At 52.0% G+C, this 18,653-nt stretch overlaps 1 protein-coding gene across 7 annotated transcripts in view; it reads left to right on the top strand.

The window, feature by feature from the left end:
* Positions 1 to 17,539, top strand: part of DGCR2 (DiGeorge syndrome critical region gene 2) — a 70,784-nt gene extending 53,245 nt beyond the window's left edge. For 4 of the 7 annotated variants that reach the window (XM_089894834.1, XM_089894836.1, XM_089894832.1 and 1 more), the window contains 4 exons: positions 7,021 to 7,224; positions 12,469 to 12,639; positions 13,349 to 13,585; positions 14,853 to 17,539. In XM_089894834.1, coding sequence (XP_089750960.1) covers positions 7,021 to 7,224; positions 12,469 to 12,639; positions 13,349 to 13,585; positions 14,853 to 15,109 — 869 coding nt within the window. In that variant the 3' untranslated portion in view covers positions 15,110 to 17,539. The remainder of the gene's footprint in view (positions 1 to 7,020; positions 7,225 to 12,468; positions 12,640 to 13,348; positions 13,586 to 14,852) is intronic. The other 3 variants (XM_089894835.1, XM_022551535.3, XM_089894833.1) reach the window with 1 other exon arrangement.
* Positions 17,540 to 18,653: the final 1,114 nt, after the last annotated feature.

The following is an 18,653-nucleotide window of genomic DNA, read 5'->3' as shown; positions in this document are numbered from 1 at the left end:
CTTTGTTTATATTACGTGATTTTCTCATTTACTCTTTCACATTAATAGATTTTCTCATTTTGAACTGTCCTCCTGGTTTTTGTATGTTTATTGCCAGCTTTGGTTTGCTGATATTTTATTTAGGATTTTTGAAACTGCTTTAAGAAGTGAGCTTAGCCTGTTACTATCATTCCTTTTCCACGTGCTCCTTGAATAGTTTTTGTTATCACATTTATATTAGGTTTATGAAATGAGCTGGGAAGCATTCTCTTTTACTAGCCTCTAAGTCAGTTTGTACTAGTTGGTTATAATCTTGACCTTGTTTGATAGACCAACCTTATAGGAGCATCTGGGCCCAGGGGCTAGGGAACTTTCTAACTTGTTACTTAGATATCATTGCACACTTAGGGAAAAGTTACTAGAATGATACAAGGAACTTCCTGTCATACGCCTTCTACACAGAATCACCAGTTATTTATATTGTGCCACATTTGCTTTATCATTCTCTTTTTGACTATTTTTCCTAAATCTTTTGAGAGTAAATTAGAGATACTGTTCCCTTGAGGCCTAAATACTCAGTGCATATTTCCAAGAACAACAGCATGTTCTTATATAACCACAGCACAATTATCCAAACAAGGACGTTTGATCTAGATGCAATACTGCACAATAAATACTACACAACAAACACCGCACAACAATCTGCAATTTATTACTCTGGTGTTCTCAGTTGTTTCAATAACGTGCTTTACGGGTTTTCTTTTTCTTGGCCCAGGATCCAGTTCAGAATCATGCATTGCACTTAGTTGTGGTGTCTCTTTAATTTCCTTTTGGTCTTTCTGTTTGAGTAATTTCTATAGACCTGTCTTCAAGTTTACTAATTCTTTCCTTGGCTGTGTTGAGTCTACTTGTGAACCCACCGATGGCTTTCTTCATCTCTTTTTTTTTTAACATTTCATTTCTAGCATTTCTGTTTGATTCTTATGGTTTCTCTCTTTGCTGAATTTCCCATCTTGTATGTTGTCAACTTTTCCACTAGAGGTTTTCGCATATTAATCCTACTTGTGTTAAATTTTCTGTGTGTTACTTCCTTCTTCTGTGTCATATCCTTGATGATCGTGTTGTCTCTGGAGTTTGGTATTTCCTTCTGGTTTGTCGTGTGCCTTGTCATATTTTGTTGAAAATCAGCGCCTTGTATAGGACAGTGGAGGGGAGTCCAGTCATTTTGGTGCCTGGAAATAGGCTGGCCTTTCTTCTGTGTGCCTTGGGTATAGTGGGTGGAGGGGTCTGTCTCAGCAGGAGTCATGCTGGGCTGTGGCTACCTTTATGCATCTTGTTTGCTACAGGGCTCTTCTTAGTGTCTGTTCCAGCCTCTGCTTTAGGTTTTCCCTTTGGGCCCCTCTTCAGGGCATCTGTCCTCAAGGCCTCCCAGCGGCATGGGCTCCTCAAGTGCTTCCCCACCTCCAGCTGGGGTTGTGGAGCCAGCAAGGGGCTTTTCAGCGGTGCCCTGATGGCTCCAGGTGTGCTCGGATTGGATGTGGTTGGTGTGGGAAGCTGGAGTGCGCTGGCTAGAAGCCAGCCCTTCCCTAACCACTTACAACCACTAACACTTCTAAAGTTTTTTCATTTCAATAGTGTTGTATAAATTGAGCCATATTGCTATGCATCCTTTTGGGATTGGCTCTCTGCCCAGCACAGTTCCAAGTTGTTACACGTGTGTCTTGTCAGCACTTTGTTCCTTTTTATTGCTGAGTAGCATTTAACCAGTCACTCACCTGTTGAAGGACAACTGAGCCGATTCCAGTTTTTGACTGTTACAGTTAAAGCTGCCATAAACATGTGCACACAGGTTTTCCTGTGAATGTAAGTTTTCCCTTCTCTGGGATAAATGCACAGGATTGCAGTTGCTGGGTTGTATGGTAGTTGCATGTTTCATTGTTTATGAAACTAGTGAACTTTTTCAGAGTGTTTACATTCTCACCAGCCATGTAAGAGTGACCCAGTTTTCTCCACATTGTGGCCAGCACTTGTGATTTTCACTATTTTTAATTTTTAGCCATTCTGATAGGTATGTAGTACTATCTCATGGTTTTAGTTTGCATTTCCCTGAGGCTAATGATGTTAAACCTTTCCGTGTGCTTATTTGTATATTTTCTTTGGTGAAATATCTGTCCATGTCATTTGTCCATTTTCTAGTTGGATTGTTTGGGTTTTCTACTGTTGAGTTTTCAGAGTTCTTTATGTATTGTAGGTTCTAGTTCTTTGGCAGATGAGTTTTTTACAGGTATTTTTTCCTATTCTGTAGCTTGTCTTCATCCTCTTCACATGGGCTTTAACAGAACAAAGGTTTTTAGTTTTGCTGAAGTCCAGTTTAACAATTCTTCCTTCTATGGGTCACTCTTTTGGTGTCAGGTCTGAAAACTCTTTGCCTAGCCTTACATTCTGAAGAGTTTACCCTGTGTTGTGTTCTAAAAGTTTTATAGTTTGTATTTTACATTTGAGTCTATAATCCATTTTGAGTTAATTTTTTAATAAGCTGTGAGAATTAGGTCAAGCTTCACTTTTTTGCTGTGGATGTCCAGCTGCTCCGGCACTGTTTGTTGAAAAGCTGTCTTGCCTTCATTGCATTTTGTGCCGTTGTCAAAACTTAGTCAAGCATGTTTGTGTGGGTATATTTCTGGGTTCTCTATTCTGTTCCATTGAACCTTCTGCATTACCACACTGTTTTGATTACTGTAGCTGTATAATCAGTGTTGAAATCAGGAAGTGGTTCCTCCTACCTTATTCTTCTAGGTCAGGATGGTTTTAGCTGTTCTAGAGCCTGTGTCTTTTCTACCTAAATTTTAGAATAAGCTTATCTGTCTATAAAAACCTTGCTGGGATTTAGATAAGAAGTGCATTAAACTTATATAGGTCAATCTGGGGAGATGTACATCTTTACAATGTTGAATCTTCCAATGCACGAACATGGTATGTCTCTCCATTTACTTAGATATTCTTTTATTTCTTTCATGAGCATTATGTATTTTTCAGCAAACAGATCCTCTTCATGTGTAAGTATATATCTAAGTAATTCATTTTCTTTGGAGCAGTTGTAAATGTATGTGCTTTAAATTTTGGCTTATATATGTTTATTGTTAGTGTAAAGAAATGTAATGGGTTTTTGTACATTGATCTTGTATTCTGTGACTTTGCTGAAGTCACTTATTCTAGGAAGTTTTTTGGTAGATTGCTTGGGAGTTTCTATATATACAATCATGTTATCTGCAAATAGAGATAGTTTTATTTCTTCCTTCTAAATCTCTATGTCTTTTACTTGTTTATCTTGCCTTACTGCAATGCCTAAAACTCCCAGCACTGTGTTGAATAAGAATGATGAGAACAGGTATCCTGATCTTATGGGCTATGTATTCACTCCTTTTACCATTAAGTATCATATCAGCTATAGGTATTTTGGGCAGGTATTTTTTACCAAGTTGAAGTTTCCCTTTATTCCTAACTTGCTAAGAGTTTTTATAAATATTAGATTTTGTCAAATGCTTTTTCTGCGTCATTTTTTATGAACATATGGTATTTCTTCCTTAGCTTATCAAGGTGGTGGAGTACATTGATTTTTTAATTTTTTAATTTTTATAAATTTATTTTATTATTTTTGGCTGCGTTGGGTCTTTGTTGCTTTGCGCGGGCTTTCTCTAGTTGCAGCAAGCAGGGGCTACTCTTCATCGTGGTGTGCGGGTTTCTCATTGCGGTGACTCCTCTTTGCAGTGGCTTCTCTTGTTGCGGAGCATGGGCTCTAGGTGTGCGGGCTTCAGTAGTTGTGGCTCACGGATTGTAGAGCACAGGCTCAGTAGTTGTGGCACACGGGCTTAGTTGCTCCACAGCATGTGGGATCTTCCCAGACCAGGGATCGAACCCGGTGTCCCCTACATTGGCAGGCGGATGGATTCTTAACTACTGCGCCACCAGGGGAGCCCTGGGGAGAGCTTTTTAATTATGAATTCAATTTATTTAATGGTTATAGGACTATCAAGATTGTCTTATTTCCTCTTCAGTGAGTTTTTGGTAGTTTGTGGTTTTCAAATAATTGAGCCATTTCTTCCCTAAGCTTTTGGATTCATGAACATTGTGAAATAAAAACAGTTACACAGGCTGTCCTTTTGACCTGTCTGCATCATTCTTTGAGCATTTCCAAGTTCATCTTGTGCTCTCTGGAATCATCCTTGGAGGACCTGAGCACTAGTTAAAGCTCATTGCTTTTATGCCCTTTCAATGGGCAGAGCTAAGACGTGTGTGTGTGTGCACGTGCGTGTGTGTGTGTGTGTGTGTATACATGTGCGATTTTTAATACTGATTTAGTTCCTTTAATGGCTATAGGCGTATTCACATCTCCTAGTTTTCCTGAGTCAGTTTTGGTAAGTCATGTGTATCTAGGGCATTGCCCATGTAATCTAATCTAAATAATAGCTTATGATTTTTTTGAAGCATTTGTATGTCTGTCATTGTGCTCTCCTTTTGTTTCCTGATATCATTTACGTACTCTTCCTTTTTTCTTGATCAGTCTCACTGGAGGTTTGCCTCTTTGATTCATCTTTATGAACTCCCGGCCACAGGGTTTTTATACATCTGGTAGCTCAGGCTTGTTGGTGCTCTTGCTCAGATCTTTTTTGGCTGCATGATACATCAGTTTTTGAAAGAGACATGTTATAATCTCTCACTATGGATGTTGATTCATCCATTTTTCCTTGATACTCTCTAATTTTAGCTTTATCTTTCTTGAGATCGTGTTGTTAGGGACATAAGCCATTATAATTATTATATCTTCCTGGTGAGTTGAACCTTTCAATCATTAATCGAACCTTTTTTACCCATAGTAGTTTTTGTTTGTTTTACTTAAAGTCTCCTTCTTTTCCAGTGGTAGCTGTAAAATGGTGTTCCCCTGACCCCTCCTCAGGCTTGATTAATTTGCTGTAACAGCTCACAGAACTCAAGAAACCTGTCTACCCACTAGATGACTGATTTATTGTGATGAGGAGACACATAAGGCGAGGTCCCCAATGAAGGAGCTCTGTTCTTGGGGAGCTTGGTGCCCAGCACAGCGGCCTGCAGAATGGTCTGGTTCCGTGTCATGGAAGCTTTCCAAAAAGGCCAAAAAGCTGTCCTTTTGGGTTTTTAATGGAGGCTTCATTACATAGGCATGATTGATTAAATCGGCCATTGGTGATTGATTCAACCTCCACCCGCCCCTACCCACCCCTTCCCCAGAAATCAAGGGATGGGAACCGAAAGTTCCAACCCTCTGATCACAGGGTTGGTCCTCCCGGCAACCAGTTTCCAAAAGTCACTTCATCACAGAACAAAAGACTCCTGTATCACTCTCTGCACTTAAGAAATTCCAAGCATTTGTGAGCCAGGAACTGGGCGAAGACCAAATGTATATGAGAAGTGTATGTTGGTCATCTGGATGACCAAATATATGTTTCTTCTAAATCACACTGTCACATACTTCTGTGAAACTCCGTTCTCTTTTCCTCTCTGCAGCATGAGTACTGTATACATTAGATCTCTTAGTGTTAAAAACCCAACACTACACAGTTGTAATTGCTTTACCATCTGCAGCCGTTTCCTTTGCCCAGTGCAACTTTGCTTCCACACACCTCTTTCACTGTCACTGGCACATACATTCCAGGTATATTACCTTTCCATATGTTATGGGCCCAGCACTACACTACAGATATATTATTTTATACAACTGCCTTTTAATTAAGTTGAGAGAATAAAGGAGGAAAAATACGCAGTTGTACTGTCTTATAATTACATAATTGCCTTTTCTAGTGCTTTTTGGCTTTTTGTATGGATTCAGATTACTCTCTGAAGGTCACCTGCTTTTTGCTGCAGAGCTTCCTTTGGTGTTTCTTATCCTGGGAGTCAGAAAGCACAAGTTCTCTCAGGTTTTGTTTACCCGGGACAGTCTTCATTTTTGAAAGACAGCTTTGCTGGATGGAGAACTCTTGGTTGACAGCTTTTCCTTTGAGCACTTAGAATTCATTATTCCACCGCCTTCTGGCCTCTTGGCAGGAAATCTTACTGGGGTTCACAATAAGTATTGTGTCATTTTTTCTTGCTCTTTTTAAGGTTCCCGTCCTCTCTGACTTCCTGCTTTCTCCCTGTGCCACGTCTGTTCTTTGTGTTTATCCTACTTGAAGTCCGTTGAGCTTCCTAGATGTGTAGGATTTTGCTTTGCAGCGAATGTGGGCGTTTTTGTCCGTTGTGTCTCCACATGGTTTTCCTGCATCTCCAAGGGCTCTGCTCATTTTCTTCATCCTTCCTCCCTCTGTTCGAGCAGGAACACTTTTATGTAAGTTTCTTGCCCTGCACACTCCTGATCACGTGGGTTACACAGATTTGACTCCAGTCAAGTGTGGCACAGACCCGAGGTGTGGCGTCTTCTGTGAGTTTTCCTAGATATCCCTACCCCACTGAGAGACCAGAACATCTCCTCCTTATGTCCCTGAGGAGAACCACACCCCTGCCTCAGCCGTCATGCCCAGCATTGGGCGTGTCTCCTACCCGCTTCAGGGCCTGCGCCTTCACCCCCTCTTGTCTCACACCAGCAGTTCTTTCTCCTCTGGTCCCAGTCGGCTTTGCGCGAATTCACTGTGTGTCTCAGTTCCAGTGGACTGTCTCCCAAGGCTCATTTGAGATACATTCTGATGCTAAAAGGGCTGATACTCGTGACACCTGCATTTTATAATGGAGGGAATCTCACATGTAATGCGCTTAGGCACTTGAAAGCAAGAGCTTCTCCCTGGGCTCTCTGTCCCTGCTGTCTGCTCGTGGCCAGGTATGCTGAGCAACGTGTTGTCCTGACAGTGTGCCAGGCGGTCTCTCAGCCCCTCCCTGTAACCACGGGCAGACCCACCACCCTGGAAGGGGGTGCTTCAGGTCCATCTTGCCAACTCCTCTGCTGTCATGTTGGCCCAGGCCCGGGTGGGGATTCAGGGCTCCTCTGGCTGGTGACCCACATATCTCTTCCTATTGCAGGTCAGACATGTGTCGACATCAAGGACAACGTTGTGGATGAAGGGTTCTACTTCACCCCCAAAGGGGACGATCCGTGCCTGAGCTGCACCTGTCACAGAGGGGAGCCCGAGATGTGCGTAGCTGCCCTGTGCGAGCGGCCCCAGGGCTGCCAGCAGTACCGCAAGGACCCTAAGGAATGCTGCAAGTTCATGTGCCTGGACCCAGGTGAGATGGCGAGCTCGGCCTTGCGTGGGGCTGCGTGTTCACATGGCAGCTGTGACCAAGGGCTGTAGGCCTGTCTTCTCTCCTGGTTACACTCAGAACTGGCTTCCGTCGTGGTCCCCATTGGAGCTCTTCCTGTTTCTGAGTGTGGTGACGTGGAAGGTGATGACAGTTTCTGTTGCTTGCCATTATCAGTCTTTACTGTTAGAATCTTTAAGAAAAAGATTAAATATTACCCACAGTTTTGACATAAAACTCCTCCCCACTCGGTGGTGACTCACGGTGGACGCCAGGGGCCATGTGGTCTCTGGGTGACCCTCCTCCTTCCACTTCTGATAAAAGAGCAGCGGGTGGGACTGTCCTTTCAGCCCTTAGCACAGCAACTCACACACCTGATTGCTCTCCACGCCAGAGCAGCTGGCATCTCCCTGTGAATTCACGACCTCAAGAGAAATGTAAATTAGAAGCATGAATTTCAATGTGAGCGACGTGGGCTTGTGGGCCCCACAGCGGACGGCTTGGGCAGGACCTATGGAGGGAAGCTGGAGCCACATGTGAGGGCCACACACCGAGAGCCGTCCTGCTCCCCAGGGCCATCAGGGCAAGCCAGACAGCGTCAGGCTGGCTGAGGCTCGGCGGGCCGGGTGCTTTGGCGTGTACCCCAAACCTGTATGGCTGGCTGTGGTGCATGCAGAGGCCATGTTTGTGAGGAGCCAGCAGGGGACATGGAGCTGGGGTGCGCTCAGGCCTCCCCGTCCCACAGGGTAGATGGTACCCGCTACTGAAGGGCACATGCCTGCAGATGTCTGACAAGCCAGTTGGGTGCCTGCCAGGTCTCCTGCGCCCCAGCCACATCACTCCAGCCTCCAGCTTACTCACCTTCCATGGGAGTCAAATGCTGGCTTTCACAAATCTCTTCACCAGGATTCCTGGTTCTTTCTCAGGAGTTGACTTCTGCTGCCTTGACTCTCTGTCCAGACTCTGTAAGAATGACCAAACATATACAAGCATGACTCATCTGTGGGCATGCATGGCCCGTGGAGCCCACCCAGCTCTGAGGACTTCTCAGCAGACCACGGCCTTCAGGGCATCTGGGCAGGATCAGAGCTGCCACAGGCCTCTCTCCAGTGCAGCCAGAATAGCCCAGTCAAGGCCTCACCCTGCCCCACACTGTGGCCTTGCTTCTACAGCCTTCTGACTGCCTCCCAGGCCAAGCAACCTCTTCTGGCAACTGCCCACACTGCACCAAGGAAAGAGACACCAGGAAAATATCTCCTTCAACAAGGCTAGGACGTCTGCTCTCACCACCATGTTCGGGGTTGTATGGGAGGTCAAGGGCAATGTCAGAAAAGGCATCCAGACCAGAAGGGAAGAAATGAAATCATTTCTTGTTGTAGATGATGTGATTGTCTGCGTAGAAAATCCTAGAGGATCTACAAGAATGTTGCTAGAATTAATAAATGTGTTTAGTTTAGCAAGGTCTCCAGATACAAGGTCAATATGCAAAAATCCATTATGTTTATATATACTACCTGTAAAAAGTTGGAAATTGAAATTTTTAAGAAAAGTACCATTTATAGTAGCACCAAAAACCATGAAATACTTAGGTACAAATCTTACAAAATATGCACACCGTCTGTATGCTACAAATCGTTAAGACACTGATGAAAGAAATCAAGGGCATAAATAAAATGAAAGGTTCATGGATCAGAAGACTCAATATCACTAAGAGGTTAATTCTCCCCAAATTATCTATAGATTCTATACAGTACCAACCAAAATTCCAGCAGGGTTTTTTTATAGACATTAACAAGTTGATTCTAAAATTTATGTGGAAAGGCAAAGGAATTAGAATAGCCAAACCGGTTTTTAAAAAGAACAAAGTTGGAGGATTCATGGCACCAGATATAAAACTTACTATATAGTCATAGTAATCAAAACAGTGTGATTTTTTAGCACAAGAATAGACACATAGATCAGTGGAACAGAATAGAGAGTCTAGAAATAGTCTACACTTATGTGGTCAACTGCTGTTTAACAGAGGTACAAAGACAATTCAATGAAGAAAGGATAGTCTTTCAACAAATGGAGCTGGAACAATTGGACATCCATAAGCAAAATAAAAAATTAACCTTACACTACACTTCTTGCAAAATGGTCATACACTTATGTAAAACTTTAAATTATAAAATTTCTAGAAGAAAACATATGTTCTTTTATTTTATTTTTAATTTTGGGATATAGTTGATTTACAGTGTTTTAGTTTCAGGTGTACAGCGAAGTGAATCAGTTAGACATATACATATATCCACTCTTTTTTTAGATTCTTTTCCCATATAGGCCATTACAGAGTATTGAGTAGAGTTCCCTGTGCTACACAGTAGTGTCTGATTAGTTATCTATTTTATATATAGAGTAGTGTGTGTATGTCAATCCCAATCTCCCAATTTATCCCTCCCCCCCAACATATGTTCTTTTAAAATTAAGTCTTTTAAAAGAAAACAGGAGAAAAATCTTTGTAACCTTGGGATATGCAACATTTTTAGATCAAAAGCATGGTCCACAAAAGAAACATTGATAAATTAGACTTCATCAAAATTGAAAACTTCTGCTCGTTGAAAGACCCTTAAAGAATTGAAAAGATAAACCACCAACAGAGAAACACAGATCGGACACAGGTCTTGTATTCAGAGTATATAAAGAACTCTCAAAACTCAATAATAAGAGAACAAACCACCCTGTTAAAAAATGGGCAGAGGCTCTAAAATGACACTTGACCAGAGCAGATGCACGAAGTCAGCCAAGCACCTGAAAAGATGTTCAACGGTCATTCAGCTCATTCAGGAAACAAATCGACGCTGAGCAACGGCCTCTCCTTCCGTCCTGTGCTGGTGCCCGGGCTTGGGGCCGAGAGGTGTGAGGTGCTGGCCGTGCACCAGCCGGTAGCAGAGCCTGCATCAGGGACCAGGCACCCGCCTCCCGATTCCTGCTGAGCTTCGGCTCCACCTGCTTCCTCCACAGAGACTGGATGCTGTCGTTGGCACCGAGCCCAGTGGGGCGCCAAGCTCCTCGTGGTGGCCTGGGGAGGCCTGGGCAGGCTTAGGCATCAGACCAACAGTCAGGCCAGCGGCCTCCGGGGCCCCTTCCATTCAGCAGTGTCTGCTGCAGCATTATGTGTCTTCTGTCGGGGCCCAGGGCTGGCCAGGGACCTGCAGCCTGGACCACAGCAGGCAGCCCCGCCTGGCACTGTCCGGGCCCCATGGAGGGACCTGCCATGTTGAGGGCCCCCGGGGGCCCCTGGCTGGCCTATGCCCCCTGGGACAGTACTCTTTTCTTCATGTCTGACTGCTGGTACCTCTTCTTGGTGAGTACCGTGGATGATGGTCCGGGGACCTTGGCCGTGTCCTTGGGCTTATTTTAGGACTGAGCAGGAATTAGTCATTGCAGAGGCCTGCTGCTTTAGTTACCCCCTGACCCTGGGGTCTCTGAGCTGGCCGCCAATTAACAGCAGCCCCGTGGGCTGACAGACCTCCTCCCGGACAGGGATGAAATGTTCCCTTGAGACCGGCATCAGAACAGCAGCTAATTAATGAGAGGATGTTTCCTTTCACACACTTACTCCAGTGTTGTCAGCAGTAAATGCAGCTTTGGGGAAAGCTTTCTGGCCCCATGGGAGAAGGGCCAGTATGAGCCTGGCCATCCAACTGGCACCTGTGTTGGCTGTGAAGTGTCTCCTCAGGGCTGGCAGTTGGGGACTTGCTCATGTGGCTGTTGCAGAAGTGGGAGTGGACACAGAGACTCCCATGGCTCAGGTCACTCCTGCCCAGTGAAGCTCCCTGGCCTCCACGCTGCGTCTGGAGGCAGGTGTTCCCAGATCCCCCTGGTTCCGATTCTGTGACTCGGCGGAAGTGGCAACCTCACGCAGGCGAGAGCCCTGGGAATGCCTGACACTGTTCTCTCCCTCTCTGCCTTGCACCAGCACCTCTCCTAGCAGCGCCCAACAAGCCTGGTGTGTGCCAGGCAGGGCAGGTCAGACCCTGAGCTAGTGGCCAGTGGGATGTTGAGTTGCATCCCCGGCCTCTGCCCACCAGGTGCCAGAAGTGCCTCCCCCGCCTGCTGTTGGGGACCGCCAAAGGTATCACCAGAAGCTGCCAGTGTCCCCGGGGCTGCAGAGTCACCCTGGTGAGGCCCCTGGACATGTGCGGTCAGAGGCACAGGGCCCTTAGCAGAGCGCCCTGCAGCTGCAGCCTCCACAAGCAGAGGACTTTGGGACGCTTGGCTGGTGGGGCGGGGTTGGTGCTCACCACGGAGCTGCTGCCCAGGCCCTAGGCCCCCACCGCTTCTGCCCCAAGACATCTGGGTGCAGGCCGGACTCTGGCCCCCCGAGGAAGCTGCTGCGGGACCCTGGGCTTCCACCACGGAGCTGGCCCAGAGCAGGCCCTGCCCAGCCTTACTCGGGCGGGCGCTATGACCCGATGGGGAGAGGAGCGTGAGTTGGCGGCGGGGTTCCCGTGTGAACACTTTCTCCCTGGGTGACCCCTCTCCATCCTGCGAGACTGTGAGTGTGCAGTTGAGTCCCTGGCGGTGGCCCCCAGGCTCCCCACCCACAGAGAGGGTGGGCAGGAGGGTGGGCGTGGGGAGGTCAGGAATCAGAATAGTCAATGCGTGTATGTTTAACTGAATCACTGTGCTGTACACCTGAAACTAACACAACATTGTTAATCAACTGTACTCCAATATAAAATAAAAAGGTAAAAAAAAAGAATCAGAACAGACACTGACAGGGCTGAGGGTAGACAGGGGCTGTAACAGAGACTCTGGGGTCCAGGGGAAGCTGCACCTGCATCCTCTCCGGATCACCTGTGGGGTCCAGGTGACCCCAGCCTCCACATGTGAGCACTGCTGGGTGCAGGGGAGGGGCAGAGAGCTCTGGGCCCCCTGTAGGACTGAAGCCAAGCTCTGAACTCAGGCCACTGACACAGCCCTGCTGACCTCAGCTCCCCTGCATCAGGGAGGACCTGGGTGCTGCGGCCGGATGCACAGTTCTGCTCAGCACCCCGTCCAGCCCCGAGTGGCTTCCGGGGCTCAACCCCAGCAATGGGGGCGGGTGGGGAATGGGGTAGCGACAGAGCCTTCAGGAGGGGCTGAGGCCGGGCTGCGGCATCCCAGTGGCTGTGTGCGGGGCCTGGCACTAGGAGGGGTCAGGAGGTACACTGCCTGGGGGGCCAACTCCCCTCCTGAGAGCAGCTCTCCCCGTCCGCACAGACGGCAGCAGCCTGCTGGACTCCATGGCCAGCGGGATGCGTCTGATTGTGAGCTGCGTGTCCTCCTTCCTCATCCTGTCACTGCTGCTCTTCATGGTCCATCGGCTGCGCCAGAGGCGCCGGGAGCGCATTGAGTCCCTGATTGGAGCAAACCGTGAGTGCCCAGCCCTGCCGCCCACAGTGGCTCGGCGGCGGTCCCAGGACAGGGAGGAGGAAGACAGGGCTGCCCAGCAGCTGTACCCTGCCTGCTCCTGCTCCCACTCCCAGGCTGAGCCACACGAGTGTGGTGGGAGGGGCGCCGGCCCTGGCCCCCCAGGGTGTGTGGGCACCTGCCGGGGCAGCCTGCCCGCTAAAGACGTTGGACACCCATGACTGGTGGCAGCTTAGGGAGCATGGTCCACCCTCCTCAGCCCACGTTCTCTGCCACAGCTTGTGCCTGCGTAGAGTTTCTGAGATTCCCCCTCATCTCAGTGAGCAAGCCAGGAGGCTTCCTAGTCCCTGTGGGGAGGGGGGCTGAGGATCATGGTGACAAGGGACCACAGCTGCTGTGTTAGGGCCCCAGGGCCTCCGAGGGCACACGTGTCAGGTCTGAAGGCCCCGCATCACGGTGAGCCCTCCTGGAGATGGAGCTGCAGGGTGGGCAGCATGCCGAGGCCGTCGCGGGTCACGCCCAGATGCGCTGAGAGCCCGGGTTCTGTGGGCCGGAGCTGGTGGGTGGGTGGGTGGGGCTCCCAGTGTGGATGGCAGGTAGCAGCCGGGCACAGGCGTGTGACTGTCGGAGTGCGGGGTGCCCTGGGCCTGGACGTGGCAGGTCCAGCCCAGGAGTGATGGCTCCGGGCTTGTTTCTCTCTCCGACCGCCCAGTGCACCACTTCAACCTCGGCCGAAGGATCCCTGGCTTTGATTATGGCCCAGATGGGTTCGGCACAGGCCTCACACCGCTGCACCTCTCCGACGATGGGGAAGGCGGTACTTTCCATTTCCATGACCCTCCGCCTCCCTACACTGCGTACAAGTACCCGGACATCGACCAACCCGATGACCCGCCGCCACCGTACGAGGCCTCCATCAACCCAGACAGCATGTTCTACGACCCTGCAGGTGACCCCCAGGGCAAGGGAGCCATGGGTCACAACCAGCTGGCATGCGGGCCAAGGCCCTGTGGCCCCCCAACTTCTGCCCGGCCTTCTGCTTTTGCTTTGGTTTTCCCTTTAAGATGGTCCCACCGTCTGGGGTGGGCACACTCTTCCCAGGGTCGCAGATGGCCACTGGCAGTGGTCTCCCTGCCCCTGCCTCCCTCCCGGGAACTCCTGTTAGTGAGCACCCCTTGGGGCCCCCTCAGCAGGGCCCTGTGGGGAGTGGGGTGCCCGGACGCTGGGCTGTCAGGCATGGGGCACATGTGGTGAGCTGAGGAGACAGCCCCTCGGCATGCCCTCCTGTCCAGCGGCCACTTGAGTCTGTTGTTCATCTGATACTATGGAAAATCATTCCTCACAGGTGAAGCAGAAAGAACAGCAGGTGTCCTGCCCATGGCCTGACCTGTCCCTGTCCCTGGTGTGCACGCAGGTGTCCCATCCCGATTCCCTGTGTGTTACACACACATGCACACGTAACACAGCAGGCTGGGCTTTGCAAGGCTGGCACTGCTGTGTTCTTGGTCTGTTACTGTCAGTTAGTCCCGTCCTTTGTGGTCTGCACCGGCAGGAAAGCCTTGGATTTGACCTCTGTCCTTGAGACACTGATTGTCACAATATGCTGTCCAGGGGGCCAGGGTGGGTAGGAGGACGGATGCTTCTGGGAGTGCGAGTCCCAGATGCCTCCGTAGACCAGGCTGCAGGGGAGCAAATGCTCCCCGGGGCAGGATGGCAGGACTGCTGGGCTGGGGGTGTCGGCCAGGGGAGCGGCGGTGCTGGGTCCCTGAGCCCCGAGCTTTCAGAGAGCACCTGCAGGAATAAGGAGGGGCTGCCACCAAGTCTCCCTCAGACCAGGGTGTTCTGCAGACCCCCAGACAATTGGCCGGGCTGCCTGCTCTGGTCCATCTCCCGCACTTGCCCCCGTGTTCCAGCCCATGTCTAATGCATGTGAGCCCTGCCTGGACCCCCAGAGTCTGAGAGGGTTTCCCCCTCCCCTCCCTTTGATCTGCTGACTCAGTCAAAGCGTGTCCCCTACGCACACATCATGCTTTGCTCATGGCTGTACCCCTGCTCCAGCCCCACACAGCCCACTTGCATGGCGAAGGTGCGGGGTGAGCACGGTGGAGCCCCGTGGGGCAGGCTTTCGCCTGCCCGGCGGTGTTGGTGGGAGCAGGCAAGCAGGAGGAGCTACCCCGAGCCAGGACCCCCCCGCTGACCTCCATCTCCTCCCACAGATGATGACGCCTTTGAGCCAGCGGAGGCCGCCCAGCTGGCCACAGGGGACGGTGGTGGTGAGGGTGCAGCGCCCCGGCGCCTGGAGCAGCCCCTGCCCACCCCCAGGGCCTCTCTGGCCGAACTGGAAGACTCAGCCGACAGCAGCAGTGTCCTCCTTGTGCCCCCTGACCCCGCCCAGAGTGGCAGTGCCCTGGCCACAGAGGCGCTGCCGGGGGGCGGCCGCCACAGCCGAAGTTCCCTCAATACTGTGGTGTAGAGGACGGCGGGCCCGAGGTCCAAATGGGCAGGGGAGCACCTGTTTGCCGTCGAGAAAAACGCTGATCCCCTTGGGAGACTTGAGGGGCCCCTGAGTGAGCCTGGACCCAGCTGCACAGCCACACCCCTGACGGCGGGCACACAGACACCACGCCAGCCCCCAGGGTGCCAGCACCTGCCCGAGGGTCTTTGGGGGCTTCAAACACACGCGTAGCTTTGGGTCACTGTCTTTTTCTTTTTAAACGGCAGAAGGATGACAGAGTTGGTGAGACCACACGTGTCAGGAGCAGGGAACAAAGGAGGCACCATACGCTCTAGTGGGGCTGGACACTCCAGCTCTGATGGACTTGCTTGCTGCCACTCGCCCTCCAGAGGAGCCCAGGCTGCCGCGCACGCCTAGCTAGCCGCGGCTCAAGAAGGCGCGCCCGGGTAGCGGGTGTCTGAGGACTGTCAGTGCAGTCGGGGCAGATGGCCTTGGAGGTTGCCGCAAGGGCTGCTCTGGGGGTGGTCCCCCAGGTCCAGTTGTGAACATCCAGCTGTGGGGGCTGGCCTGGTGCCCAAGGTGCCCAAGGCCCTGAGGAGGGCAGCTGGGAAGGAGGCTGGACTCTGTACTGTCTTTCCAGCTGGGCTCCGTGAAGCTCAGTTGCACACCAGGAGGCCTGGGCCCCACCCCAACCATTCTCTCCCCGGCACCACAATGCGTGACCCGCCCTGGGCAGCTCTGGGGTCGGGCTGGGGCCTTTAGTCACTCATGAGTGTCCTGGCCCTGGATCCTCCACTGGGGCTGGCTCCTGGCTCCTGCCCTCTGGAGCCCCCACTCCTGCTGAATTTGCCCCTGGACCTGGCCTGCCCCCACCCCACCTTGTTTGTGCCATAAGGGTTGTGTCTTTGGGGGGAGGGATGGCTGAAATTCACATCCTGGGCTGTCCATCTCCCAGAAGTCCACTTCCTGCCCACCACCGCCACCACTGGAGCTATGTGCCCAGTGGCCGCAGGCCACCTTCCTGTCCCCAGCAGCAAGGTGCTGGGTGTCCTACCCTGGGGGGCCTTTGACTGAGGGTCACTGTTGCCTGTTTCTGGGCAGTGGTCTTGTCTCCTGACATAGGGTTTTTAGCATTTCTGAGGTTTGGAGGTTAAGCGGGTTTTGTGCGATTTTTAGCACATTCATATCTTTTCTACGTTGAATGTCTGGATCTTTTCTTTGTTGTGTGCATGTGTATCTGTGTGCGTATGTGTGTGTATGTGTCTAAGTGTTTGCAGGTGGTGGCGGTACACGGGGACTCAGGCCTGGGGCCCCCCTTTCCAGGGCCAGCCATGGCGTGCTGGGCGGCCCCAAGGCGTGGCCCTCAGCTGAGAGCAGGGAGCCCTTCCCTGGCCCCTCGTGCCCTCCCAGACCAGCAGTGAGCGGGGGATGACTTGAAGTGGGTGCTCTGTGGTGACAGGCCTCGCTGGCACAGTCTATTTCTGGACACGTTCTCACAGTCTCCCCTTGGGGACCGTTTTGTTCTTCCCTGGGCAGCATGAGCTTCTCAAGTTGCCCAGAGACCAGGGCTCGGCCCACAGGAGCCAGAGTGCTGCAGGCAGCCCCACGCGGGCAGGCTGCATGCCGAGCAGGCCTGCACTCCCCCTGCCAAGGACTGGGACTGGAGAGTGGCTGCACTGGCTGCTGAAGACAAAGCAGAACGCGTGTCCTGCCTCCACTGTGTTCTGGGCACTGAGCAGCTGTCACAGGCCTTGTTGGTGCTAGGTGAGGGTCCTGAGCACTCCTGCTTTGGAGTGGGCTCCCCCATGGAGCCCCAGAGGATCCTGCCCCCAACAGCTCAGGGTCCCTCCCAACCCCCGTGTCTCTGGCCCAGGCCTCAGACCCGTGTGTACAGGGCAGGGCGTCTGGCACTAGATGTGTGGGATTGGGGACTGAAGGACTGCTGGGCCAGTCGGGCATGTGGGAGTCACTAAGGGGGTGGCCCGGAGCAGGCTGTGGGGGCCACAGATGGGGGCCTGCTTCTGGACAGGCCAGGGCTCCGGGGTTGCTCAGCCCACGTGCAGCACTGTTTCAGGCCTTGCCTGCTGCCCGCAGTGTCCCCAGGAGCTAGTGCCCCAGGGGCTGAGCTCCACTGGGGGTGGGGGTGGGGGAGCAAGGGGAGAGGTGGGGTCGGCCTTCTGCCTAGGCCAACCGTCATGAGATCTGGTTGTGCTCCGTGGTCAGATGAATCCCAACCAGCCCTGGCTGAGAGTCTTGTGCTCCTGTGAGAGCTGCTGACCTGCTTGGTGGGGGTGGGTGTCTATAGGCCATTGTCTCAAGGCCTGTTTATGTTTTCCTTTCACTAAGGGTTTTTAGTTTGGGTTTATTTTGGTTGGGTTGGCACTAATTCTTAAGATGCTGTGAGAACCGTTTCATCCGAATGCCAAATAAATTTGTGTTCTGGAAGAACTGTGGTCCATCCTCGGTGCGGCCCCAGCTGGAGCAGGAGGCTCCAGCCAAGTTGGGGCCGAGGGACAGGTGCAGAGGTGGCTGTGTGGAGGAGTTGGGCCACCTCTGGAAGCCAGGGCAGGCGTGGGGTTCTGAGACACCTATCCCTTCCGTTCTCTGGTCGTGGTCTTTTCAATAATTTCTCAGTTCCTGATGTGAGGAAAGAGGGCGCCCAGGGGACTCAGCCTCGGGTGGGTCCTCGCGCTGGGCGGGCAAGGGGTTGGTTTAGGAAAGGCACTGGTGCGGCCCCTGGGGGCTTGGGGAGGCGGCCCTCGGGCCTGAACGCCTGCGGGGCGGCGGGCGGTCCGGGCAGCACCGCGGACAGCGCCTTGGTGGGGGGCGGGAGGTTGGGGCGCGGCCCTCGCGCTTGGGAAGGCGCGTCCGCCGAGCGCATTCCGGTGCGTCGTCGTCTCTCCTGGCCACTCGCGGGGCGGGGAAATCGGAACCCCGCTTTCCAAGAGAGCGATTGGGGCTCGGGCCACAGCCTGGGGTCCGCTGGGCGCCGGGACCTCCGAAACTGCTGCGGAAGCCGGGGCGGAGCGGAGGAAGCAGTGGCTTCCCAGACCCTTTGGTCCGCAGGGGTGCGCTGGTAGGAAAGAGGCTGTGGTCTTGGGGCGTCCTCCCCACCCCAGGCCCCCAGGTCAAGGCACTGGAATCCAAGGTGCCATTTCCCTCGAACTTCGTCCTTTCTGGTGGCCTTGTCATGTCACTTATGGTCTCCAGACTCCATTTCCTCGTCTGTAAATGGACATAATAATAGCATCCCCCCACCCAGGAATAGTTGGGGTGTGGGGGGGGTCCGTGAAAGCGTGCAGCTTGGGTCGACGCCGGCGTTTGTTGCTGGCAGCCGTCCCTGCCCCGGGATCAGAGCGAGTGCCTGGCGAGCTCCAGCTGTCTCCCCACTGGAGGCGCCGCCCCTCCGACCCTCCCCGCGCCTGGAGCCCCCAGGACTCAGCCACGCCCCTAACTCACCCCGCTGGTAAATTCGCCGCCCTCGCTGGTTTCCACTTACTGCTGCACCATGCGGTCCCTGGGCTTGGTGCTCACCTTCCTCGCCGTGCCGCTGGTGGTGCGC

Source organism: Delphinapterus leucas, chromosome 14 (assembly GCF_059928025.1).
Source record: "Delphinapterus leucas isolate spDelLeu-1000000601 "Yukka" chromosome 14, BTC_Dleu_Yukka2, whole genome shotgun sequence".
In the NCBI taxonomy this organism is placed as follows: Eukaryota; Metazoa; Chordata; class Mammalia; order Artiodactyla; family Monodontidae; genus Delphinapterus; species Delphinapterus leucas.
Note: the sequence above shows the minus strand (reverse complement) of the source record. Positions and strands in the feature narration are given on the sequence as shown.